General features: G+C 44.1%; 3 protein-coding genes across 4 annotated transcripts in view; 2 read left to right on the top strand and 1 right to left on the bottom strand.

The window, feature by feature from the left end:
- The first annotated feature begins 408 nt into the window (after positions 1 to 408).
- On the top strand, positions 409 to 8,147 carry RER1 (retention in endoplasmic reticulum sorting receptor 1). Of its 2 annotated transcripts, XM_018920394.3 has the most exons (8): positions 430 to 538; positions 904 to 1,021; positions 3,763 to 3,848; positions 4,394 to 4,498; positions 5,382 to 5,481; positions 5,968 to 6,046; positions 6,153 to 6,288; positions 7,053 to 8,147. In XM_018920394.3, the coding sequence occupies exons 3-8, from the start codon at positions 3,768 to 3,770 to the stop codon at positions 7,140 to 7,142; spliced, it is 591 nt and encodes a 196-aa protein (XP_018775939.1). In that variant the 5' UTR covers positions 430 to 538; positions 904 to 1,021; positions 3,763 to 3,767; the 3' UTR covers positions 7,143 to 8,147. The 2 variants fall into 2 exon arrangements, with proteins under 2 accessions (XP_009093814.1, XP_018775939.1); XM_009095566.4 differs by lacking the exon at positions 904 to 1,021 and having other exon boundaries at positions 409 to 538.
- Positions 8,148 to 8,337: 190 nt separating this feature from the next.
- Positions 8,338 to 11,396, bottom strand: PEX10 (peroxisomal biogenesis factor 10). The gene is made up of 6 exons (XM_009095695.3): positions 11,204 to 11,396; positions 10,942 to 11,022; positions 10,075 to 10,481; positions 9,238 to 9,413; positions 8,815 to 8,947; positions 8,338 to 8,544 (listed from the first exon to the last, which is right to left on the bottom strand). Exons 1-6 carry the CDS (start codon positions 11,310 to 11,312, stop codon positions 8,473 to 8,475), a joined length of 978 nt encoding a protein of 325 aa, XP_009093943.2. The 5' UTR covers positions 11,313 to 11,396; the 3' UTR covers positions 8,338 to 8,472.
- Positions 11,397 to 14,067: 2,671 nt separating this feature from the next.
- PLCH2 (phospholipase C eta 2) overlaps positions 14,068 to 25,175 on the top strand; it is a 75,353-nt gene continuing 64,245 nt past the window's right edge. Inside the window, exons 1-2 of the mRNA XM_050982494.1 lie at positions 14,068 to 14,369; positions 22,732 to 23,211. Coding sequence (XP_050838451.1) covers positions 23,100 to 23,211 — 112 coding nt within the window. The 5' untranslated portion in view covers positions 14,068 to 14,369; positions 22,732 to 23,099. The remainder of the gene's footprint in view (positions 14,370 to 22,731; positions 23,212 to 25,175) is intronic.

Genomic DNA, 25,175 nt, shown 5'->3' with positions numbered 1-25,175 from the left:
CTCGATTCGGCCCATCTCGGTAGAGCTCGGCTCCGCCTCGGCTGAGTTCGGCTGTACTCGGTTCGGCCACACCCTCGGCCCCGCCTTCCCACCCGATGCCGTCTCGTCATTGGCCCGGCGTCCACGCCCGCCCCAGCAGCTGCTTCTATTGGCTGAGCTAGACAGAGGGGCGGGGCCTAGCGCCCCCCTCAGGGTAGCAGGGCGGGCCCGTTCAGCGGTGCGCGCCCCGTCCTGTCCTGCGCTCGATCCGCGCTGGTACCACCCGATCCCGCCCCGCCTCACAGGCCATACACACCCACACCTCCCGCCTCTCCACCAGTACCGCCCTCCCACTCCCCGTGTCCCCTCAAGGAACGCGCACGCCTCCCGCCGCCCCGCCCGGCGCCGCGGCTCCTCCCTTTCCACTGGGGCCAATAGCGGGGCAGCACCGGGGCTGTGCCCCGCCCCTGAACCCCGGAAGCGGAAGTAGGTCCCGGTGCTGCCGCCATATTGGTGTGTGGAGGGGCGGGAGCGGAAGGCAGGACCGGCCCGGTGGCCTGTGAGTACCGGGACCGACCGGGGCCGGAGCGGGGTGGGACCGGGAGCGGGCACTGCGCCGCCGGACCGCCGGGCGTGGCGCTGACACCCCCGAGCGGGCGGGGGCCTGGAGTGAGCGGCCCCTCCGGGAGCGCGGTGGCTGCTGCGGGCTCGGCGCTCCGGCCGCGGCCTCCCGGGGCTCGGTTCCCCCTTTGCCGGCCCCGCCCTGCTCCGCCCCGTGCCGAGGCAGTGCAGTCCCGTTCATTGTACCCGGGGCTGAGCGGCGCCCGGGCAAGGGGAAGTCCCCGCTTGCGGACACAAGCGAGAAGCGCAGGTGCTGCTCGGCTGCTGTGGCAATGGATAAAATTAAACGCTGCCTTTTTTTAGTGTGAAAAACCAGTCTGAGCGACCAATGGGATGTTTCCCCGTGGTTGTCCGTTCACCCAGTTCGTAATAAATCACCTTAGTGCGTTGCTCTCCAAAGACAGTTCCTCTGTGAGATAAGGTAACCTGAATGAGTAATGTGTTTTTGCTAGTTACCTGCTTCATTTATATTTTAAATTTAAGAAAAGCCTGTATTATGAGCAGAGTTGTGCTCTGATTCTATACCTCTCTGTGATGATGTGAGGATATTCTAACTGCCGGAGGTTCTGCTTTTCAGAACTCAGCGATCAGTGCTGTTTGTAATGAAATTACCATAACAATTGCGGTAAAAGCGTAATTGTTCAGGCCGTACCTTCGCTTACGTGGTGATTTCAGCGGAGAAAACTGCTGTAATACGGTTTTGTTTTAGGAGCAGCATCAGTTCTGCTGGTACAAACGATTCCCTCGTTGGTTGTGTTAATCTGTGTGTGTGTGATTGTGCCTGGTTGTGTTCAGCTCTGTGTTTGTCTGGTTGTGTTAATTTCTGTGTGTGTCCCTGGTTGTGTTCACCTCTGTGTGTGTGTCCCTGGTTGTGTTCACCTCTGTGTGTGTGTCCCTGGTTGCGTTCACCTCTGTGTGTGTGTGTGTCTGGTGTGGCTGCAGGGCAGTCACAGCTCCTTGTGCTGGGCACTGAATCTGATGTTCCCCTTCAAGACAGATGGAGAGAGGCTTTTCCCAAGGGCCTGGAGTGACAGCACAAGGGGGAGTGGCTTAAAACTTCCAGAGGGCAGGGTTAGATGGGATATTGGGATGGAATTCTTCCCTGTAGGTTGGTGGGGCCCTGGCACAGGGTGCCCAGAGCAGCTGTGGCTGCCCCTGGATCCCTGGAAGTGTCCCAGGCCAGGTTGGATGGGCGTTGGAGCTCCCTGGGATACTGGAAGGTGTCCCTGCCCATGGCAGGAGTGGAATGGGATGATCTTTAAGGTCCCTCCCAGCCCAAATCATTCTATGGTTCCTTGATTATGAAAGAGAAATTGCAACTGTCTAGGTTTAATCATTCCCTTAAACCAACACAAGCCAGTGTTCTTAGCTGTGAGCTGCCCTCAGAGCAGTGCCAAGCACTCCTGCCTTTGATAATTGTTCATTACAGGTGTTCCTCCAGCAGAGTTTAATGTGATGAGAAATACAACCTTAAATTCTAGTCTGGGTCTTGTGGTTAAACTGAGCCCCAGAGAGGTTTCTCCTCAGTAGAACTGTTGTATTTCTTGGTTTGCTTTGGGAGAACTGTGTGCCTGATAAAAATCATACATAATCACACATAATGCAATATTTTCCACCAAGCATGATCCCTGCTCCAGCATGAAGCCTTCAGTAGCCTCACACACAGGGTAACATTTACAAAATTGTCTTGTAAGTGCTGTGAATGTATCTGTAGAATTAATTTTGACACTATGAGAGTTTTCATTGGTCTCTGATAAATTATTCTGTGATTCGAATTAGTTGAATAACTTTTTGTTACAGCTTTACACTTCAGGGTATTAAAAAATACCCCAAAATAAAGCACCAAATGATGCTCAGCTGAGAATGCAGAACAATTTCTGTCCTGCAGAAAGGGGGGAGAAGAATAATTATTTCTTTTTGCCTGTAGTGGAAAAGTGTGTATATTGTATGACTTTCTACTCAGTTCTTTTCTTTTAGCTTGAATCAAAGTGGACTCAGCTCTTGAAGCCTCCTAATGAGTCCCCTTAGCTTTTGAAGTGTAACAGGGCTCCTTTTTTCCTACTTTCTAATTATTCCACAGGATGTAATTTTCAGATGTTTACAGAAAAAATGCACAGCTTTAAGGTTTTGTGCCTCCTCAGATTGTCCTTGATCTTAAATTTTCTGCAGCAGTCTGTCAGTCTGTATTGCAGCATCTAAGACAATTTACTTTTTTTTTCCTTTTAATTGATGAATGTTTCATACAGATTTGTTATCCTCTGAGGCTCTTGAGTAACTCCCAGTATCCCAGAGTTACACAGTCCCTCCCACAGAGGAGGTTTCCAGGAAGTAATGCCAGGGGTTGCTCTTGGTGATGTGGCAAAATATTTCTGCTTAGGATCCACTTTATTTGGCTTCTATCTCAAAGTGAGCTGTAAAACTCACTGATAAGAAAAATAAAGCTCTTCAATTGGTAGCAGAGGCATGGACTGAAAAATAATTCCCTTGGGTAATTTTTTATTTGAGTTCAGGCTCTTGGCCCTTTGACTGTACAGTTTTGCTCTTGTATAAAATTCTTCTGTCACTGCTCAGCTCTTGGTGTTGAAGAGACAGAGAAACTCATTGAATGACTCCAGCATGGGCAGCACTTGGGTTTGGTGCTCTGGCAGAGTCTGAAACCACTGGTGTGCAGAGTTCTGAGTTTATTTCTTCACTAGTTATTCAGGATTTAAAATCCTAAGCAGCTTTTTTTTTTTAAAAATCTACTTCCTGTGGTTTTGTTCTTTGCCTCTGGAGCCTGAGGTGGCAGGAGGGAGGTGCTGCCATGAGTTCATGTCTCACTGCTCAGGGCTTGTACCTCAGCCTGTCCCTTAGCAAGGTGACAATGTCCAACTGGGCTGGTCCTGAGTTTCCTTCTGGGCTTCTTTATTTCCTTCCCCAAAACACACTGGATCCCATTTTGCCTTTGTAAAATACCCTGTTCCTTGCTTTCTTGGACAAGGAACTTTCATTCATTTTGGCATAAATGTCCTCTCTTTTAAAATATTCAGAATAATTTGTTTCACACAGTACAAGCCAGAAGGATGTTGTGTGTAGATGCTGGTTCAGACAATGTGCTTTAAACCTCCCTGAGCTTGGATTTTGGATTTCAATGTTCCCTTGTCCCATGTTTTGTTTCCACAGCCACCATGTCAGAAGGGGACAGCATTGGGGAGTCTGTGCATGGAAAACCTTCCGTGGTCTATAGATTTTTCTCAAGACTTGGACAGGTTGGTGTTGTGCAGGATTTTTCTGACTCCTTTAGAATCAGATCTCACTGCAGCTTCTTGAGCTCACTCCTTGTTGACTGGATTATTGAAAAGCTAAAATCTATACAAAAAAAATTATTTTGAAGCCTTTTAAAATAGATAAACATCTATAATAAATGGCTTAGTGGAATATTTAATGGGCATGTGTGACATTGCACTGTGAAAATATGTTGTTACTGTCAGAAGTGAGGAGCGAGTTCAGATTTAGCTTCAAATTCATCTTAAGGGAAGCAACTTGCATAAAATACAGAAAATTTAAATTGCTTTACAATGCCCTAAGCATTAGGGATTTTTTTTTGCCTTTGTAATAATGTAGAAGCTTTGAGTACAGTTGTGTGTAATTTATTTGTAGTAAAGAATGCAAGTGTTTCATGTTACTCTCCTTCCTAAAATACTCCTCCCAAATGCTTTCTTTTGCCCATACTACCCTGAAATAACCTTTATCTGTTGTGCATCAAGTATTTCACAGTATTTATTATTTCCTGTGCACTTTGTGTGTCCTCCAGATCTACCAGTCCTGGTTAGACAAATCCACCCCCTACACTGCAGTGCGATGGATTGTAACGCTGGGGCTGAGCTTTATCTACATGATTAGAGTTTATTTACTGCAGGTGAGAGAACTGCATTGGATGCTGAAATAGTTCCAGATACTGTTGCTGGTCTGATTTGGATTCTAGGAGTGTTTTTGAAGTGTGCTGTTACTTCAGAATCGGTGTGGTATCGTGCAGCAGGAGGGAGATTGTGGAGTCTGAAGAGAGAACACATCCTGTGGGTGTGGAAGTTGCTGATCCAGAGAGAAAAATGTGTGACCACTTGAGGATATTCATCTGATGGCAATCTGAAATCACAAAATAAATCTCTGGGATCTGTTGTAATTAAGCTTTTGCTTTTCTATTAAAGCTGTATAACAACATGCTCAGAGCCAGGGGTTCCTTTCTGTCATGAAAACCATGAGGAATGGCTTTGTCAGCATTTCTCTCCCTGCAGGCAGGGCAGACTATTCCCCACTGATCAGATATTTCTGATTGTTCCATGCTTGTTTCAGATGCTCCATGCCAGTCTGCAGTTCAGAACTTGGGAACTGTTATTCCCAGAAACTGAAGATTACAGAATGTGAACCCTTTACAGGTCATAGTAGTAGGAACATCTCAGACTCTGAGGGATGCAAAGATGATTTAAAAAAGGGTTGGTTTTATGCTTTTTTTTTATTTTTGAGGTCCACATCCTGAACGCAAAGAACCTGGATGCTAGACCATGGTTTCATGTTGAATCTGTCACTGCATGAGAGATTTGCTCTCCTGTCATTTTCTAAAACTTGTTTTGATCATTGAGAATTGATATTTTTACAAGCCCAGAAACCTTTCAGTTAATATGGGGACATAGAAAAGCTTCTCAAGGAAGCACAAAACCCAGCTTGTTTAATCTTGTTAAAAAATCAGTATCAGAGCATGGTTTTCAGGAGGATTTTACCGTGGTCTGTTCCTCCCTGTGCAGGGTTGGTACATTGTGACATATGCCTTGGGAATCTACCACCTCAACCTCTTCATAGCTTTCCTGTCGCCAAAGGTAGACCCCTCTCTAATGGAAGATTCAGGTATGAGGAAAAGTTCCTTTTTACCATCATTTGAAACTTGGTCAAATTTCCAGCTCCTTTTGTCTGATACTGTGATGTAAAGATAATGCAGTTTTAGCACTACATTGTATTTTTGAGACCTGAAACAAATCTATACAACTTAAGAGTTGCTATGAAATTTGTCCTTTTTCATGGGACTTGGATATATTCCATATTGTACTAGTTTTCTGTGTTTTAAAAGGAGGTTTATGAGACTTTAGCTCTCCCCATAGAAACTCAAGTGGCCTGGCATTCCTAGTCCCTATTTTCTTTAAAGAAATCTGTGTTAAGCTTATCTTTAGAAATCTGTGGGAACTTAGATTAAACCAGCAACTCTAAACTGGGATTTAGGTGTGACAATGGAAATTGGGTGTGGTTTTGTTTTGTGATTTAAAAACTGGAGTCTGAATAGTGTAAAAAACTGCTGTGAGGAGGTTTGTGGTTTGGTTTCTTTTCTGTTATTTTTAGATGATGGTCCTTCCTTACCTACAAGGCAAAATGAAGAATTTCGGCCTTTCATTAGAAGGCTCCCAGAATTCAAATTCTGGTGAGTGGATCCATCTGCCTCTGTTCTGTTTTTGAAAAATAGAAATATCTGCATGACATTAATGGTAACTGGGCTTGAAGGATTAATTGTTACTATTATTTTTCAGGCATTCTGCCACTAAAGGAATCCTGGTTGCTATGGCTTGTACATTCTTTGAGGCTTTCAATGTTCCTGTGTTTTGGCCAATCCTTGTGATGTACTTCATTATGCTATTTTGTATCACTATGAAGAGGCAAATCAAGGTAATTTGGCAAGAGCAGAGAATTTGTGATGTCAGGATTTACAGCATTGCTCCAAACTGGCCATCCAGTGGAGCCCTTCAGGGGTTCGATGTGCTGCACACACTTATTTTACTGGAGGAACTTCAATAACTAATACTTGAACATTAATTGTGGGGCGTGTTTTACAAAACTTTATTCTTGTTTCCAAAAGGTTTTGACTTTGGAGTGCAGTGTCAGGGTTTTGTGCAGGTTCTTATCCACTTCCTGTGGCTATTTTGGATGCAGAGGTGTTGAACCATCTCTGGTGGGTGAAAAGGGAAGTTCTCACAAGGTGGTGTGAGGAACTAGAAGGGGGAAAGGGAAAGAACATAAGCAAGTGATTCAGAACATTTTAACAAATTACTTATGGTTTGTTAGCATTAAAAAAAAATTAATTTTTTTCTTAGATAGTCAGAATTTTGGTCATGTACTGTGACTCAAAGTGCTAAATTAAAGTTGAAAGGGTAGTAAATAATTAGTACCTCTGGGCTCTCCTGAGTTTCCCATGGTTCCCCAATCAGTAATCTTCACTGCAGTGTACAATTTGTTGGGTAACCCAAAACCTGAGATTTATATACTGCTCTCATACTCCTATTTAGATTTAAACTGCTGTAGGGTTAGCTACTTCATTACCTTTACTAAGAACTCTCTGGAGGACTCAGTAATTTACAGTGTGTAGTAGAAACCATTTTTTCTAAATACTACATATCTTTCTTGTCTCAACAACTGCTGTTTTCTCTTTGCAGCACATGATAAAGTACAGATATATACCCTTCACACATGGCAAGAGGAAATACAAAGGGAAGGAGGATGTGGGGAAGACCTTTGCTAGCTAGGAAGAAGCAATCAACCTGTTGACCAATTCTACTGCTCACTAAAGGAACGATTTTGAGCCATTGTAACAATGCCTTTTTTCTTCATAAAAGTGATTAACAGAGTGGTGACAAAGCAGTTGAATTTTCATTTTACGAGGATCTTGCTATTTTTATCTGAAATATCAGATTCTCAAGGAAACTGGCATTCTAACCAAATTGCATTGAGTTTTTTCTCTTTTGTAAGAAGTTGGAGGAACTTTTGATAATCCCATGGATTTGGGATAATGTATTTCTTTCAAGATCCATTGCACTGGAGAGGTTAATGGCCCAGAGTTGGATATTTTTACATAGTTCTCCTGCTCAACATCACCCTGAAGTGCTGTGCACATCTGTGGAGGAAAGTGTAAGCTGGCACACGTGATGCTGTTTTCTGCTTCATGGCCGTGTGCTGTTTTCATAGAAAAATTCAGTAGACCTAAATTAGATGCAGAACTTCAGCCAGTTTCCTAAATGCATGGTATTACTGAGTTATAACCAAACAAGTATAGATAGGAATAAGAAATTACTAAATTATGGGGTTTGCAGTAGGGCAAAAATACTCATTTAGCTTCTAAAGCAACTCGTTTGTGTTGGGTTTTAATGCCAGTTTCACTGTTCCATCTCCCAGCAGATGCTAAAATTTGGCTCTTTCTGATGACTCAGAACTTTGTTCAAACTCTATCACAATTTCCTTTGAGGACCTGGAATTATAAAAATATATATTTTAATTGTTATTGGTTGGAGTTTCTTTCATACGTAATGGTTTCTTCAATAATTGAAGTTGGCTTCATGCAGCCCCACAGGATGTACCCAAACTGGCCAGAACAGACAGTCATGGGGGTTTTAACACAGATTTTCTTTTTTTTATGGGGGGGAAAAAATGAGAGATAAATGACCTGCATGTAAACTTTTTCATGTGATACAACTGCAGTTTTATTAAGTGACTTTTTAATTCCAAAATTTATTAAAAGACAGTGTTCCCCTTTACTTGTTCTCTATCTTTATATACATCTCTTGATCTAACACTATTTATGACTCCTTTCCAATAATGGTAGCCCTCACTTTCCCTTCATGCAATGCCTTTTCCAGCTCCTCAGGGAGCATTCACTTGAGTTAAGCACATTTTAGAACCCCATTTTTAATGTGGTCAGGAGCTCCATCAGAAGAGACAGAAGGGTAGAAGCAAAACCAGCTTTATTCTGTCACACAGGAATGTAGTGCCACCTTGCACAGGCAGTTCCAGTTTGATAAAGCCTTTTCTTGGACCAACCCAAGCCTGAGGACGAGTATGAGGAGACAGAAGAGGTTTCCTTTACATTTGGTAGTGCCGTAGGTAGATCAGCTTCTGAGGATGGAACTTCTCTCTGCACAGTGGACACTCTGCCTACAGAAAGAAAAGGGAGTAGATAGACATAGTGAATAGGTGTACTCAAAAAAATCTGAATAGAACTGCTTAGCTACTTTTAGAAAATAATTTTTCAGTCCCAACTGTGGTACAAGCTCCCTTGAGCCCAGTGTCAAGTACTGACCTCACCTATGTCACTGTCACTGTATTGACACAGCTCCATAGGTGCTGGTCAGCTGTGGGTGCTGACCCAGGGTGTCAGCAGCCAGGCTGGGGTCACCCTGCAGTGTGGCTGTGCAGTGTACTCACCCTGGTGCTGCACCAGGCAGTGATGCACTCCCAGCAGAAGAGGTGCCCACAGGGGGTGGCTGTGCTGTGCCTCCTCTCCTCCAGGCACAGCGTGCAGCGCGACTGGCGCCCGGCCGCCTCCTGGCTCCTGCTTCTAATTAACACAGGCACAGGGGGTTAATTGCACTCACCCTGCTCAGCAGAAATACTGGGTAACACATCCTGAGGTAAAACCTCTGCTCAAGTATCAACCCTATTCGTGAAGGTCTCAAAAACACCAAAGCATGAAGTCCAAGACAGGCATGAAACAGCCTTTCATTAATTAATGAAATATTACATCAGACTGTAACCTAAATTGGGGTATCACTCCTGTGCTGTCCCTGTTCATGACAGCTGTGACATTCCCACCTCTTTCCTAGGAATTAAGAACCACCTCTTTCTTACTTCTGGTGGGTGAGGTTGCGGTGCAGCCTCCACTCCTGCCTCGCTCTCTGCTTCTGTTTGAAGCTGTACATCTGAACTCCAATGGTCAGCAGAAGGTGGAAGAGGGAAATTATTCCAAGAAACTTGTAACTTGATCTGATACTCTGATCTTCTCCTTGCAGTCCTCCAAAATGCAGCTAGAGAATTCACAGAGAGATGTTTTGTTACTGTGGTATTAGGAAACTGTTTCTCCTCTCCCCATCTGCAATAAACTTGATTTGGGATTCTCATAATGTCAAAAAATGGACATTTTAGGATTTCTGAGCCAGCTGTCTCTCAGGAGTTGTAACCACCTTCAGTCAGGCCGGACTTAGCTGCTGTCTGCCCATAAAAATTGCAGTTTTAATTAATTTGGTTTTCTTATGAATCTCTGAGCAAACAAACACCTATTTCCTGCACTGATGCTGGGAATTGTTGAGAACTCTTTCATCCCTACACATTTCTGATGTTTTTTTGTAAAGATACAAAATTATCTTCATATAGAAAAGTGCTACCTAAATGTATACTGGGTGTTGTTCAAAACAGTATTTCCCCTGGATTTATCAAGTCACCTCTCACTTCCAGTGTGTTTGTGGCTGACAGACTGAAGTTACACATTATTGACTTGTGACACCACATTGATATTTATTACCTGTAACCTCCTGACTGCAGGGACTCATCACCCCCCACATAAAGCAAAACCTTCCCTCTCACCCCTCTGCTCTGCCACAACAGCCAAATTCCTCATCCCTTTTATACATACAGCACCCTAGAAGAGGTCAAAATTCTGCAGTCACATCTTGAACCAAAACCACTTACATATGAGATGCCTGTGACCCTTTTGGACAGGTGATAGAAGGTGCCCTGGATGTAGAACACCGCCAGGTGGAGCCGGTGCAGCAGGGGGATGGATTGTTTAAGGACATCCACCACCTGGGAGGCTCTTTTCTTCTGCTGCTCACTGAGCTCCCCAACCTGCCTCCGAATCCAGCTGCGAATGAAGCTCCTGCTGGGGAAGCCAAGTGCTGGGGGGTTCTCTGGGCTCCTGGACTCCTCAGCCTCCATCTGCAGCTCGTGCTGCAGGTGCAGCAGTGCCTTTTCCAGGCAGTAGGGCACCACGGTGTGCAGGGAAATGAAGAGGGCCCGACGAAGGAAAGAAGGCACCTTCTTCTTGCTCGGGTCAACCTGAATGATGTTCACATACTCTTCTCCCAGAGTCTGATAACCTAAACAATGTGTGACAGAAAACAGGGTGAGAGGGAAACTGCGGGGTCATTCTGGGTGTGCTGAGCAGTGGGGACAGGGTGTTCAGGCTTTGGAATTTGGAAATAGTTTTGTTTTTTTTTTTTTTTTTTTTTTTTGTTGAATTAAGATGCATTATCTGCAGTTTTAGGCTTGAAGCAGGGATACTTTTCGTGGTGTCATCTATTCCTGCTTTTAAAAAATTGCTTTTAGAAGAACATCTATCTGTGTTAATAAAGTGTGTTTGAACCCAACCCCGACAATTTCGTGCTTTCATATTTACCAGAAGGCATTTATCCAAACCAAACCAACCCCCAGGCTGGAAAGAACTGCTCTTGGGCAGTCTCAGGTGGTGAGCAGCAGCACAGCAGCCGCAGCACTGGCTCCAGAGCTTTCAGATGTTGGCAGAAATGATAAAAAGCGATAAATGACGGAGAATGTTACCTGACAGCGTGGTGAGCACGAAATAAGCCACATCGGAGAGCAGCTCCACCTCCCTCCTCCACGCCAGCCACGGCCGGGCACCTGCGGGACGGGGGCGCGGCTGTCACTGCACCAGAGCCGTGCTGGGCCGAGCCCTCCCGGGGAATTCCTCCCGGGGAATTCCTCCCGGTCCCCTCCGACCCCCATCCAGAGCCGCTGTGCCGGCGGATCCCGGAACATCCGCGAGGGCTCGGCGTGGATCCAACCCCCCCGCAGGCATTACCCGCCAGCCCCCGCAGCGCCGCGCCGGCCCCGCTGCGCAGGCCGGCCCGGTAGAGCTCGTCCTTCTGCCCGCAGCGCACCAGCCGCGCCGGGCCCGCCGCCGCCGCCATGGCGGGCGGAGGGACACGGGGCCTCAGGGGGCGGCGCGGCTCCGGCAGCGGCGGAGAACCCGCCGGCCGCGCAGGGATATCTCGTCAGTGAGGGGCGGGAAAAGGGGCGGGGAGCGTGAGGGGACGGGAACGCCTCCCCTACCCTGAGGGGGAGAAAAGGGCGGGGAAAGGGGCGGGACGAGTGGGAAAAGGGTGGGAAAAGTGGGAAAAGGGTGGGAAAAAGGGCGGATAGAGTGGGAAGAGGGTCGGAAAAAGTGCCTTGAGGGGCGGGAATGGGAGGGAAGGGAAGGAAAAGGGGTGGGAAAAGGGGCGGGAAGGGGCAGGAAAAGGGGCGGGAAGAGCGCGAGGGGAGGGAAGGGCTGTGAGGGGTGGGAAAAGAGGCGAGGAAACGGACAGAGAGGGCGGGAAAAGGGGAGGGAAAAGGGGAGGGAAAAGGAACGGGAAGGAGCGCCGCGATCGCGGCTGAGGTGCTAAGATCGGTAAAAGTTTGGTCTAGGATGTCTCAGAACACAGTTCACACGGAACCCACCGAATCACCGCTCCCCAGGCAGATGCACTCCGCAACCTTGTGCAAATTCTCCGGCCCTTCCTAATTTTTTTTGGCTTTTTTTTTTTGTTGTTGTTGTTTTGTTTTGTTTTGTTTTTTGTTGTTGTTTTGTTTGTTTTTTTCGTTGTTCAATTAAGCATCCTGGTGCCATCCACTATCTGCAGTTTTATGCTTAAAGCAGGGATGCTCTTCATGGTGTCATCTATTCCTGCTTTTAAAAAAATGGGGATAATTCAGAAGGAAGGTGCGTTCCTTTCCTACCACTGCTTTTTTGACAGCTGCGATTGCCTCCGTGCATCCCTTCAAAGACGAGCTCTTTCTATGAGGAAATAGAACAAGCTGTTCTTTGTTTGCTGCCGAGCTCTACACGAGGCAAACAACAAACACAACCTCCACACAGCAAAGCTACAAACACATCAACATGTCAGTGCATCCTTCTCCAAAATCCCGGTATCAGTCGGATAAACCTCTACGTGTGTGTGTATTTATATATATTGACACTCTGAGGTCTGGTACATTCATTTTTGCCAAAACACCTTTTTTTTTCGTAGCGGGTTTTAGTGTAGCATGGTATAAATTCTAGTTTTGCAGCACACTAAAGTGAAGAGACAGTTAAACAGTTCCACGTTTAATTAATTCATTTGACAAAACTACTTTAATTGAAATTAAAGTAGGTGTTTTCCTGAAGAATTTACAGATTGATATGACAGGAACTCACTGGAAAGTTTTGGGAGAGCAGGAGCTTGGTGGGTTTTTTCTTTCTTTTTACTGAGAAGCAAAGAAAGACTCCCTGTGGCCAAACATAACCACAAATAAACTGAATATTTGTAATCCTTTCAGTAGCCTATTAGTGCACAGATCATGGCATCAAAGTTCTAATTAAACTGCACCAGAAGTTGTACGTGATAAGTAAAGCTGTGATGAATCTTACAGATAAGCAAAACATTCTTAATCCCTCCCTCCCTGCTCCAGGCGCTGCTCAATTTTTATTTGTTAGGGTGTGTCGCGTCAATGGAATCGCGGATTGTTCCCTCTGTAAAATCAATGGAATTAGGGGGAAAAAATTGGCACAATTTCCCGCCGTTCAACAGTAGGGGACGCACCTGCATAAGGAAATGTCCCACGCGAAGTGGGGTCTGGAATGGGACATTTTCACGCTTCAATCTATTAAATAACCAACTCGAAGCTGCCACCTAAAATTACAGAATTTTAAAATTATATAGAATTAAAACCGACTGGCCAATCCTTGGATCATTTCTTTCAGGATTCCAATCCAGTCTCTCATGTTTTGATTTTTGTTTAAAGGCAGAACTGGGTGTATCTCTCATGTCCAACATGTCAATTGTTAAGAAAAATACCAAACATATTTCTTGCCCTTTTGCTGAAGTGGGTCAATGTGATTTTCTTATTTTAGGGGTCAAGAAACCAAAGAGGAGCTTGAGAGGGGTTTTTTGTTTGTTTGTTTGGTTGGTTGGTTGGTTTTTTTTTTCCCAAAGCTGAAATCCTGACTAATGACCACTCAATTATTAGATTGGAAACCATTTATAAAGCTGAAGGTCGGACTTTGCCAACAAGTGCTAAAACATTTGAAGTGTGTAAGTTCTGTGTATATGGCCGTTTTGACTTATTATGTGGATTTTATCATATTCTAAAAGTTATTTTGTGATGTTTTGAAGGGTGGGGGTCCTGCCAGTGTATTTTGAACTGAGGAGGTGCAGCATGACAAGTAACCTTCCCATTTTGTGATATGCTTTCATACATATATTCGTACATAGATATAAACACACACATACATAAAATGTTGGCTGTTACACTATGATCTGCCAGGAAAATCTGATTCTTCTCTGTATTCTGATTGATACTGGTGACTTCAGAAAAGCACCATTATCTCTTAAAACGTCATTGCTGTGGTTTTGTTTACGTTTTTGGGAGCCAAGTTTCTGATTTCCATGCCATGCTTCTTGCTTTTCCTTCCAACAGACCTGACAGGGGAACGAGCTGCTTCGCTGACGTTACCACAAGGAAGTCCAAAATGTAAAAAACCCTCGGTGCTCAGCAATGATTAACTTTTCCTCCCACAGGCTACTTGTCTGTGCATCATAAAATCTGATTTTGTCTCTGCAGACCTGTTAGGAGACACGAGGTTCGGAGCGCAGCTTTCAAGCAGGGCACCGGGCAGATGTTTCAGTTTCCAACCTGAAGAACAGGTTCTGCGGATGCCGAAGGAACGAGACGCCTGTTCGGCGTTGTTACCACCCTCCGATTCCCTTTGCCTCCTCCCACTTTGAACTTGTTACCCTGGAGCTGAACTGTTTGAACAGGGGCTGTAAAGCTGCTTTGTGATCAGAGAGCTCAGAGCCCTCAACATGTGAAAGCGGGGCGGGATTTCGCTGCAGACTCCGCCGGTCCCTCCTCTCTCCTCCCGGTTTTGTCCCGGGTATGAAGGTTGGACGCTCCGCGCACAGGAGCCGGGACAGCCCGTCTGCACTGCCCGGCCCGGGGAGACAAAGGTGTGTGCGGCGTTTGCTTTGCTACTTTCTCTTCCAGCCATCATTGTGGTGTACTTTTAACACTTTTGCTCTCTCTTGGGTGTTAGAAACAAAGTTAGAATACGCTATCCCAGCAGCGTGCGCAGCCTTATAGCTGTATCAGAATTTGCTGCTACTTTTGCTCTTCTTTTTGAAGGAAGAGGGAAAATGGAACGAGCATCATGTCTAATGCTTGTTTTATTTTATCATGCTTTGTCTTGTTCATGAAAATGTTCAGGAACCTTGGAGTTCTGCTAGTCCTAAATGTTTAGATTCTCTGAGCTTGTAGGGATGAAGCAAACCGCATTAGACTTTTCCAACTGGACAACTGCTTTTTTTAAATGAAAGACTACAGCATTCATTCTGAACTGATAACCTGAGCCTTGAGCTTTCCCAGGTGTATGGAGCCAAAATTAAAACTGACTTGGATAAGAGAAGTTGGATGTAAAATAAACTTCAGGTATTTAAATAAAATACCAGTTTAGCAACAGAACGTGGCTGATTCTGTGACTGAACAGCCAAGTCGTAACTTGGGAGTAAAGATATGCACATGAAAAGGTATACAAGTTTTTATTTTTGAAAATTTTTAATTAAAAAAATAACTCATTCTTTTGGGCTATAGAGAAATAATTTTCAGTTCTTTCCTGGCATAGAAATGTGGGTAATGATTGCAGAGATGTGGCAAATCATAAGGATGGCTGGATTGCTGGGGCTGTGTGTGCTCCAAATGCCTGAGGCTTCAGGGTTCAGATGTAGGTCTTAAATATACCCTGAATCCTCAGGGTGATAATTTCCAGAATCATGTTCTGTTTCGTGGTAGAGATATGTTGCCTGTTATAAAATAAAGCAGAAGTAGAGTAAGAGTCACTGCAAACTGTGGTTGGTTTGAGGTAGGAAATTGATGCCATGTTCAGAATGGAGCTCAAAGTTAACTTATTGTTTCAAGGAATGTGGTGAAAGTTTTGTCTACTGGGAGAGTTTTTCTGTCCTTACTGAGGGTGGGGAGAATTCCTTTTTGCCCAGTGAGATTGGTGTGAGAAAGTGTTCAAGTGAGGGGAGGTCAGTGAGTGCCGAGGACGCTGAGTTATCTGCATGTGGGCAAGGCTGAGTGGTGTCAGAGTCACTGTGTTCTGATGGCCTCAGGACTGCTGTGGGGACAGGGAGAAATGTTAACTTGGCTCTGAGCTCTTCAGCAGGAGCACTGCTTGTTACAGGCTCTCTGCTTTGGGCACCAAGGGTTTATTACAGAGAGCACAGGTCCATGGCCAGATGCAGAAATATTTGTCATGGCAGAGCTGTTAACTGGGGATTTTTATTCAATAAGCAATATTTCACCAGAACTGCCTCTTTCTATAATATAAACCTGTATAACTGAATCTTGAAACACTCAGGGCTCACTGAATCTTATATTTAATGACTCTGTTGGCAAGATGAGCTCCTATAATGCAGTGTATTTTGATTAGTCTCAGCCAAAGAACAAATTTATTCTGGCTTTGCAAAAAGGATGATAACATTCCAGTTTATAGCCAAGCTCCTTCTACATTGTCTGAAAAGGCTTTTGTTTTCATTCATCATTTCTGTAATTTTTCTGAATTAAAAGCTACTCCATACTTAAAGTGGCTGAAAATATTTTAGTGAATGCTCCTGCAGGAATTACAGAACAATAAAATGTATGGTGTGCAAGGCTTTTCTAAATTCCTGTACTCGTAATTTCAAAACAACACAGTCTCACTTTGGTTTTGAAATAAATGGTACAAAGCCCTCAGTTTCTAGATATAACTCAAAGGGGACAACATGCTTGTGAATATCACTGGAATTTGTTCTTGTTAATTTGTCCAGAGTGAGAAAATTACTGTATAAATGAATTTGAGTGGGTTAGAGGTTGAGGCTGAAGAGATTTTTCAGCAAAGTAATCTTGCAGTAACTAAGGATTATTTGAATTTACTGCAATACAATTTTCATGCACCCAGATATCTCAGTTCTACATTAGTTATCTTTAAAATGACCCACTTCTTCCCATGATAAACTTAAATTGATCTGATCTTAATATTGAAATAGATTCTCCAGTGTTATGCTTGAATCTTCTTTCTCTTCCACTGTCTTGACCTCATTTGAGTTCACCTCTGCTTCCATTGTTCCCTCTGGCCTCGCTGGATGATGGCAAACCTTGTGTCCATCCCTTGTGACAATTCCTGGTGGCAGCTGGGACATGAGCAGTAGGTACTGGCCATGCATCCAGGCTCAGCTGGGGGAGAAGGAAAGCCCTGCATGCCATGAGCCAAGCCCTGTTCCGAGGGTTCAGCTGTCCATGGCCACTGTGTGCAACTCCTCAGCCCAGTTTTTGCTGCAAGCCTCTGAAATTCTGGTCTCCACATTACTGCTTAGGGCACAGACTCTAAATCTGTGGGGAATTTCCAACCTTTTGATTCATTGTTTAATCTGCCTTCATTTTGTGGGGGTGGAGCAGTTCCCCTCAGCACAGAGTCATTGGACAGGTACCTGCACACTGCAGGCTGTGACAAACCTTCACACATGCTGAGACAAAGTCCTCAGCTTCCTTCCTGCTCTTTGCTCTCTGGCAGACTGCACATGAGACTGTGCAGTCCTGAGAGAAATGTTGGGTGCAGACATCAAGACAAGCATAACCTGAGTGAGGATTTCAGATGCATTTGCATCACAAATACAGCGTGAAACTTGAGAGACTGATTTTGGTGTATCTGGTTCTGATCTTGGCCCGCATTTTTCATTGTTCATCACAGCCTCACTTGTTTCCATTGAATTAGGGAATGGCTCTTGTAGGATCTTCTGACATCTTAAGAGTTGTTGAGGAGCTCTGGATTGCCTCAGACATGGCAAGGGAGATCAGGTGGGAAGGTGAGGGATCTTTCCATGTTAGCATTCCTGGGAGAGATTGAAAGTGCTGCACAAGCTCTGTAGTTCCCATTCCCTGAGGTGTTTGCCAAGGGCTGTTAGGCAGAAACTTACAGCAGCACTTTTTGTGTTCAGTCTGGTGTTCAGAGGATGTCTCCTCTCAGCTCTCCTAGCGGGATTAGTTACTGCAAGATAACTTAAAAAAAGCTCCTCCCTGCCTCTTCTCCCCTTCAACATAACCCCCCTCACCACCCCTACAGCTTGTTATTCCAGATTTCCTACTGCCCTTAGATGCTGGAACAGATTCTCTGGAAGTTTTCTCAGCTCTTAACTGAAAACATGTAATTTGTGTTTTATTTAATAATAATAATAATAATAAAAAACCCCAAACACCAAAACAACAACAACAACAAAAAACAACTAAGGAATGGAGCCTGGGGAAAAAATGGCAGCTGCAATTGAGGTGCCTGGAAGAAGTTTTGTAGCCTGCAGAGGAGAACCTCAAAAACACAACTTTGAGATGAGTTATAATGGCATTATTTAGTGGGATTGCTGCAAGGACTATGTGAAATATTTTCTATTTAAACAACTTAACAGGTTTTTGTCTCCTACACTATAAAGTGACCTATCCCATTTCTTCCCCTCCTGTGAGTTTAGACTGAGATGAGGTTATTGAAGTAATGTTATTTATTGACTAACCAGGTACTAAAGTCCATGATAAGGTGGAGAGCAAAGCAGAGCTGTACTTTGATATTTATTGGATCAGGCCTTAAAAACTTGCTGCCTTGTAATTCCCATGTGTGCACGTCACTGCTCTGTGTTTGACAAAAAAAGGGTGGATTGAGTGGTTCCCAGACCTATTCCTGCTAATGGAGAAGGAGACTCATAATTTAAGAAATTGGTTTGGATATTTGGCAAAAACAAAAAAACCCAAAAAAACTCCAGTGTTTTCTTGAAGTTGCCAAGCACAAGCTTGTTTTTCTTGTTTGCAATATTCTCTTAGTGTCTGTCTGCCTGTGCTTGGGCTCTTGTGTTTGGCCCATCCTCAGGAGAAAGCTGATGTTTACCACTGACTTGTGAAAGGTGACAAGTTGCCACCTTTTCTCTAATTCCCCCAGCACAAATTAATCCTTAATATCTAAGAGATTCATCAATGCAGCACTAAGCTGATGTACAGAATTAAAGCAGTTTGATTAAAGACATTATTCTTAAAAGAAATTCCTGCTCATTTACATGAAATTGAAGAAAAACCTTTTTTAAAAAAATCAGACTTCTGGAGAGTGACCAAGACTGCCAGCAGCACAATTGACAGCATGAACAGAATTGGAATTATAGATCTGATTACCAGTGGCATTGGAGCCCATCGTCTAGCTCTCCTCAGTATGACTCACAAATTCCCAAGTGCAGCAGAACCTTTTCCAGCAGTCCTCACTTTCCGTCTGTCTCCTAACAAGGAGATCTTCCTCCCTCATTTCTTCTCTGAGGCTTTTTGTTTTTTGTGGTCTAGAGTATGAAACTTTCATTTTCAAAGTTCTTTTGAGCCAAGCTATTGGATGAGATGTAGAACTTTGCTTAATTAGTTCCTTTTGCCTCCTAATAGAAACTGCCCGTTCTCCCTTGCTAGTACAAAATGCAAATTTTCTTCAGAAGCAAGAGGCTGCTGTGTTTCCATTGTCACTTCAGACAGGTCTGGGAACTGGCTGGTGACAAGGAGTGATGGTGAAACCAAGAGGGGTTTTGGCAATTCAGGATAAATAGGGCAGAGGATTACAAACAAGTCTATCCCTATAGAGAAAAATTGTTACAATTTTCACATTTTGTTTCATAAAGTGAATGCTAAAGTCGTATGACATGGTTCATACAAACCTGAAATAAATAATTTGGATTTAATAATGTCTGCTTACTTGCATAAGGAATTTTCAGTTACATCATTCAACAAAAATGCAGGGCTCCTGCATGTGCAGCTCCAGCTCAGGCTGTAAGGGGCGGGTGAGGAAAAGCTGACAAACGTTAAGTGCTCCTTTTAAGTGGGATGTTCTGGGTGAAGGTGAACACAGAAAGGAACCCTGATGTCCCCTTGTGCCTTTTCTGCACTTTCTCCTTTTTAACCCAGCTCTTTGCCACGGGACTCGGTGGCACGCGGGTGCTGTGAGTGTGCCCGGTCCCTTGGGAAGAAGAATGCGGGATCACACCCTAAGGTGTGGGCTCAGCCCTTGTTCCACGGGGCTGGAGCAGCCTCCTCTCCTCCGGAGCAGCCCTGGCTGTGCACTGGCGTGCCTGGGCGTGCAGGTTATCTCCGTGCAATTCCTGCTGAATGGAGCTGCATTCCTTCAAATGAGCAGCGTGTCAGAGGCAACCACACTGCAGCTTAAAAGCAAATCCCAGCTCTCACATTTAAATTCTTTAAAGTATTATTTTTTCCCTCCCATTTGATGGCGCTTTGATCTTTTATCCATTGATCTGCTTCCTGATCAAACTCTTCAGGTTTAAGTGATGGCTTGGTTTTTGTGTGTTTCATCCATGGTATCGGTGTATCTGTCCTGGGAGGATATCAGAGCTTGTCTGAGCTCTGTGGAAGCCACACAAAACCTCCCTGAACAAAAGCAGGTCTTGTGGGGTTAAGCTTTAAATACTACAGTGATATAAAAATGGCTGGAGAATTGTTAATGGTGTACACAGCTTTTATTGTCTGTAAGTGATACAGATCCTGCCTCTAGGGTTTTAAGTCCTTTTTTTCAAGGGAATACAGAACCTCACACAATAATCTTAGGCAGGGCTCTTAGCCTGAGCAGACAGTTTAAATCTTGTTCATGTGGTCTGAACAGATAGAGTTGCTCTCTTTTGGCTGTTTGATGTGTTCCCTGTTCTCAGAGCCACCGTGGTTCCTACTGTAACAGAGGTGAGGTATTTCCAGAGAGTGCAACTGATATTTTCCATCACACAACCTTCACAACAAATTTTCCAGGAAAGCCAACTGAGCTTCTTTCATTTACTTTATTAGGAAATCTGGCCCCTGAATGTTGTTCTGAGATACCAATCTGTATTTTTAGGGATTCATTGTGTACTTTTCCATTGGCTGTGTAGGATTTGTGGAGATTGGTTTGGGAAGAGAGGCTTGGCTTTTATTTTTTATCAACACAGGTATGCTGAAGAGAGGGAGGGGAGGAAGGGAACTCTGAGGACCTGTAGGAAGCTGTAAAAGGTGGGACTGAGTGCAGGAAGAACATTTTTTGCACGGAAAGTGAAGACATTCAGAGATCAGCTGCCTCAAAGTAGCTTCACTTTCAGATCATAACAAAGCATAAAGAACACGAATTTGACATAACTCAAGACAATAAAATATTTAATGAGCCACATCAATGTAAAGCTCAGCTGCTTTCACTGAGCTCAGCTGCTCTGGCACCATCAGGAGCACCCGTGCCCATTCAGTCTTCCTCGCCCTCATGGTCATGTTCTTTGGTGTCTAATTAGTCACACTGATTGAACTTCCTCCAAAGGAAATGGCCTTTCAAATAAGCCCTGAAGCAAAGAGGTGAGAGAGTCAGCAGAGTAACTACCCACCAGTTCAGCTTTCTGCAAAGGAAATGGGCTGATCTTGTCTTGATGTTAGAACAGTTCCATCTGTCCTGGGAGCCTGTGATCCCTGGATTGATCCCAGGGTTAAACATTCACTGCACAGGTACCAGAAATGGCACTTTGTGGCTAATGGCTAGAAAATTATGGTCAGGAGTGGCCCAGATGACCAAAGCAGATGATGACTGAGGCAGTGCCTGTCATCTGCAGAAGTATCTGCCCAGAACATGCAATTGAGCAGCTTCAGAAATGCTGCTGGGTGCAGTTTTGGCTTTTTCTCTGGACAAGTTGATTTAAATCCTGACATACCTTCTAACATCTACTTTAGGTTCCATTCTAAATAAAACAAGTCAGCTTTTTATATGTAAGTGTATTTTTGATATTGATTCAAGGATTAACCTAAAGGAAAAAAACCCCATTTATTTTTAGACACATAAAATGAATACATGAAATGTATTAAATGAATACATGGAAGTGTATGAATTGATTTTGCTCAGTCTAAAGCAGAATGCTAGCTCTGTATGCTTTTACCTAATTATGTATATGCCAGGGCATAATGAAGAGAGACAATTACAGAGACAAGCATGTAGAAGAATGAATATGTGGGGGGCACAGGATGTATCTTTGATAATCTATTATCTTCCTCCCCTCTCAATCCAGTCAGCTTTTGAATCTGCCCTAAGTTTATAATTTGGGTGTTGGTTACTCCAGCTGTGCTCTGTAATGAAGATATCCTTTGCCAAATGAATGTCACTCTCTGAGATGTCCATAACAATTGCAGAGCCACAGGATGCCCTGTGAGACATTTCCCTTTTAAATGTGGAAACAAATGATTGTAATGCTGCTGATTTTTTACAGGATAATTATTGCCAAGCACTGCTGTCCCCTAGATGAAGTTGCCATGCATTTGGCTCCACATAAGGGTGTTACTTCACTGTGATGCTCCCTCTGAACAGAGGAGTTTTTAACAGCATGAGAATGGAAAAGGTGGGGCTTGGTGAAAAGATAATGGCAGGGAGGAAGTGACTTCCCAAAGAAGCTGCATGAGGGACCAAAGACAAGGAGAGAGGTACAGCTTCAAACAGGCAGATGCTCTAGCAGGGCATTCTCTTACTCATTTTTTGCTACCAATGTCTCAAACCCCCTCCTCTATTTCTAATCACTGTCATTTATAGTGAGCTTCATTGCCCTCTCCCTTTAAAATAATGTCAAACTGGATCTGTGCTTTCACAACAAAACATGTTAGGGCAATGCTTCAGAGCTCAGCTTGTAATTACAAACTGAAGGAGACTCCCAGAGATTCAAACAGTTACCGGCACTAGGTAGGATCCCAGGTTTCTGTCTGGTGTGATTGCTGGTTTGGAGGGAGCCTTCTCTGACCCTCTTCCTCTGAGGAAGGTATCCACTGAGAGTTTTGGAAAGGTGAGTCTTCTGTATCCAGTGGGCAGAAGATGGGTAAGAAAAGGGAAAGGGAATGCCAGACAATGCCGGAGATACAGGATGGAGACAGCTGACAACAGGTAAGAGGAGCAAAGAGCTTCAAGGGTTGGAGGTGGAGGTGGACGAGGGAGCCATCGTCAGGCAGAGTCCTTTGGGAATGCACCCAATGCATTCACTTGCTGTGCAGAGTGACTGAGCTAAGTGAGTATGTACATATTACAACTCTGTGTGTCTGTGGGTATAAATTAATTAACCCCAGCATGAGTACTTTGGCTTCTGGAGAAGCTGCTGCTGGCAGAAAGGGAGCTTTGTCTGTGGAAAATCCTGGGGTGAGGGAAGGAAGAGTCGGTGCCTTCTGCCTGCTGAGGTCAGTGCATTGCACATCACCTAAGTATGTTCCTGTGGTGAATATCTCACAGTTAAAGTAACTTCTGCTGTTTAAAAAAAATGTCTTCTCCAGGGTATCCACATGCAAGAAACACTGGGAAAATCCACGGAATGTTTGTAACTCCTGTGCTCCTGGGAAGGGCCCTCAAGACTGTCAAGACTGAGCTCCGTGGTTCTTTCTCCACACTGATACTGCAAATCCTGTTGTTCAATGAGTGGAATATGTGGCAAAAGAATTAAACCAGGACAGTCTCCTGAATGTGGAATTGCAGGGAAGGCACTCACTGGCACTTCCAAAGCAAGCAAGGCAGCAACATCCTGAAATTGTTGCTTTTTCTCGGATATTTTCATTGCTTGACTGAAACTTTCTGCAGATATCTGCACTGAAGAGCTTTGTTTGACTTGGAGCAAGCTGTTGCTAGGCTGCTCTGAAAGCTTGAGATGGCTCTGACTTCTCCAAAATCTCTAGCAGGGGATTTGACACAAAGAGAAGAATCCATTCTCCATGAGGGAAACTGCTGCCATTTCCTCTCTGCAAACATCCTCTCAGTAGGTGAGTGGAAGGTGTCATCCTTTCATCTCATAGTTTGGTATTGAAAATGCACTCTTTTCTTCTTCTCCAAATTCACTTTTATTGTATTGATATTTCATATGGGACAGCTAATTTTCCTTAAATTTGAGGGAACTGTGCTTGTATATTCCTCAGTCCCTTTTTCTGTGTAGTTGGTATTGAGACTAAAGTTTGGGTAAAATGTATTTAAAAATCCCCAAATCAACCATTGCCCTGCACACTGAGGATAACTTTGAATCAATCTGTCTTCTGTCCTTGCTTGTGCAGTCTGTGAGATTTCAGTTTTGTGAACAGACCTTCATGTGCAGGATTTGTAAAACTTGTAAAAAAATGTAGATGAGTATCCTGGGATGAGACTGTCAAGAGATTGCAACTTTTTTCCTTGATCCTTTCCAGTGCTTCTGGAAAATGTTTCTTGAAGTTGATGAGGCTGGGATTTATAGTGCCTCAGGTTGTGGCTCTGTGCCATGGAGTTGTCTGAACTGAGCTGGGAGATGCAGAGCTCAAAGAATGACTATTGTTGGCTGTTGCTCTTTTTTTCAGTGTTGACAGCTTGCACAGGGGAAAATGAGCTCTTCTCTTAGGAAGCTCTGGTGATTACAGATGTGATTGTGCACATCAAGTGCAGACTGGAGATTGGGTAGGAGGGAGGGAATTGTGTAACTGATGTCTGTGGCAGATGAATTAGTGCTATGGGAGACATCTGAGGGAGGAGGGCCTGGGTTTTTTTGCATTTAAAATAAATAATAAAAAGATTATTTAGCTTAATATTTAAATCAAAACTTCATTTATTCAACACAGGACTCATTTGCTTGAAATGCATTTAATTCACTGCCTACAATCATGAAGTAGACAGCACTCAAAGTTTTGGCTGGGTTTTCACAGGACCTAATTTTGTAATTTTGATTAAATATCCAGCAATTGTGAGATCAATTTCACTTTTTGTTGGCTTACAATTTGTGCTGATAAGTATATTTTTTACTAGCTGAATATATTTATATTGCAGGTGTACTAAAAATAGCCTGTCAGTGAAATAATTAATCCATGATGGATTGTCATTATCCTAGCTCTTATCTTTCTTACACATTTACTGGTGCTGCTTTTCCTGGTAGAGCCATCAAGCCATTATCATATTCTCATTGTGCTTCTTATATTGATTTGCAAGGAGTTTTAAAAAGTAAAGAGCAGAAATTCAGATGTGAAATGGGTGTATTGCATCATTTGTATGTTCTGGCTCCACAGAAGTGAGGTGATCTATTCCAGTCATGGCTCTATCACACAAACTGACTGTTAGGGAACTCGTTTTTTATTTGTAGGGTGATGACTCTGGATGTGCATGACACATTCCTGTACGTGAAGCTCTGTCAGTGTGCAAACCCAGGACAAAGTGCAAAGAAAAGGCAGAAATAGCTGGAGGGAGAGCAAGTCTGCATTGTGCACTTCCAGCATTCCAATGCAAGTGGGTCTGGACCTAAACAAAAGCTGCTCTGGGCTCAGGAATCCTTTTGCAGGCTGGTTCAGAACACCCACTTGAGCCTGGCCTGGACTCCCTCTTTAACTCTTTCCATGGCTCTGTTGAAATGCAGCTCTGATGTGGTTTTGCCTCTGCACTGTGACAGACCCTGAGCCACCTGCACAGGCAGAGTGACAGTGACAGTGCTGAGCTGCCTGGAGCAGCCTGTGCCTTCAGAAATTACATTTCAGCTTTGTCAGGCCAGCCTGCCAAGTGCAACGCTTCTCCTTTCATGTTTGGGTGAGTTTATCTGCCAGAAAACTTAGGAAAGGACTGAGCTGGAGTTAAACCACTGGTTGCAATTACTCCATGAAGTTAATTAAGTGCCCCTCAAGTGATCTTTTGGCCCCACAGTATCAGTTACCCACAATCTCCTGTGCTTATTCATCTTCAGTGGCTTGGAACTCCTGGCACTCTTGTGCAGCTTTCTGGT

This window comes from Serinus canaria, chromosome 21, assembly GCF_022539315.1.
Source record: "Serinus canaria isolate serCan28SL12 chromosome 21, serCan2020, whole genome shotgun sequence".
Lineage (NCBI taxonomy): Eukaryota > Metazoa > Chordata > Aves > Passeriformes > Fringillidae > Serinus > Serinus canaria.
Note: the sequence above shows the minus strand (reverse complement) of the source record. Positions and strands in the feature narration are given on the sequence as shown.

Bases quoted from the DNA above. Each gene is read 5' to 3' on its own strand.
- PEX10 (XM_009095695.3), bottom strand. From the start codon at position 11,312: ATGGCGGCGGCGGCGGGCCCGGCGCGGCTGGTGCGCTGCGGGCAGAAG. The intron at 9,414-10,074 runs GTAAGTGGTTTT...TGAATTCTCTAG, and splicing joins GGGTCACAGGCATCTCATAT to CTGCATTTTGGAGGACTGCA. The intron at 8,948-9,237 runs GTAAGAAAGAGG...TGTGTTAATTAG, and splicing joins CGCAACCTCACCCACCAGAA to AAGCAGGAGCCAGGAGGCGG.
- RER1 (XM_009095566.4), top strand. From the start codon at position 3,768: ATGTCAGAAGGGGACAGCATTGGGGAGTCTGTGCATGGAAAACCTTCC. The intron at 3,849-4,393 runs GTTGGTGTTGTG...TGTGTCCTCCAG, and splicing joins TTTTCTCAAGACTTGGACAG to ATCTACCAGTCCTGGTTAGA. The intron at 5,482-5,967 runs GTATGAGGAAAA...TGTTATTTTTAG, and splicing joins CTCTCTAATGGAAGATTCAG to ATGATGGTCCTTCCTTACCT.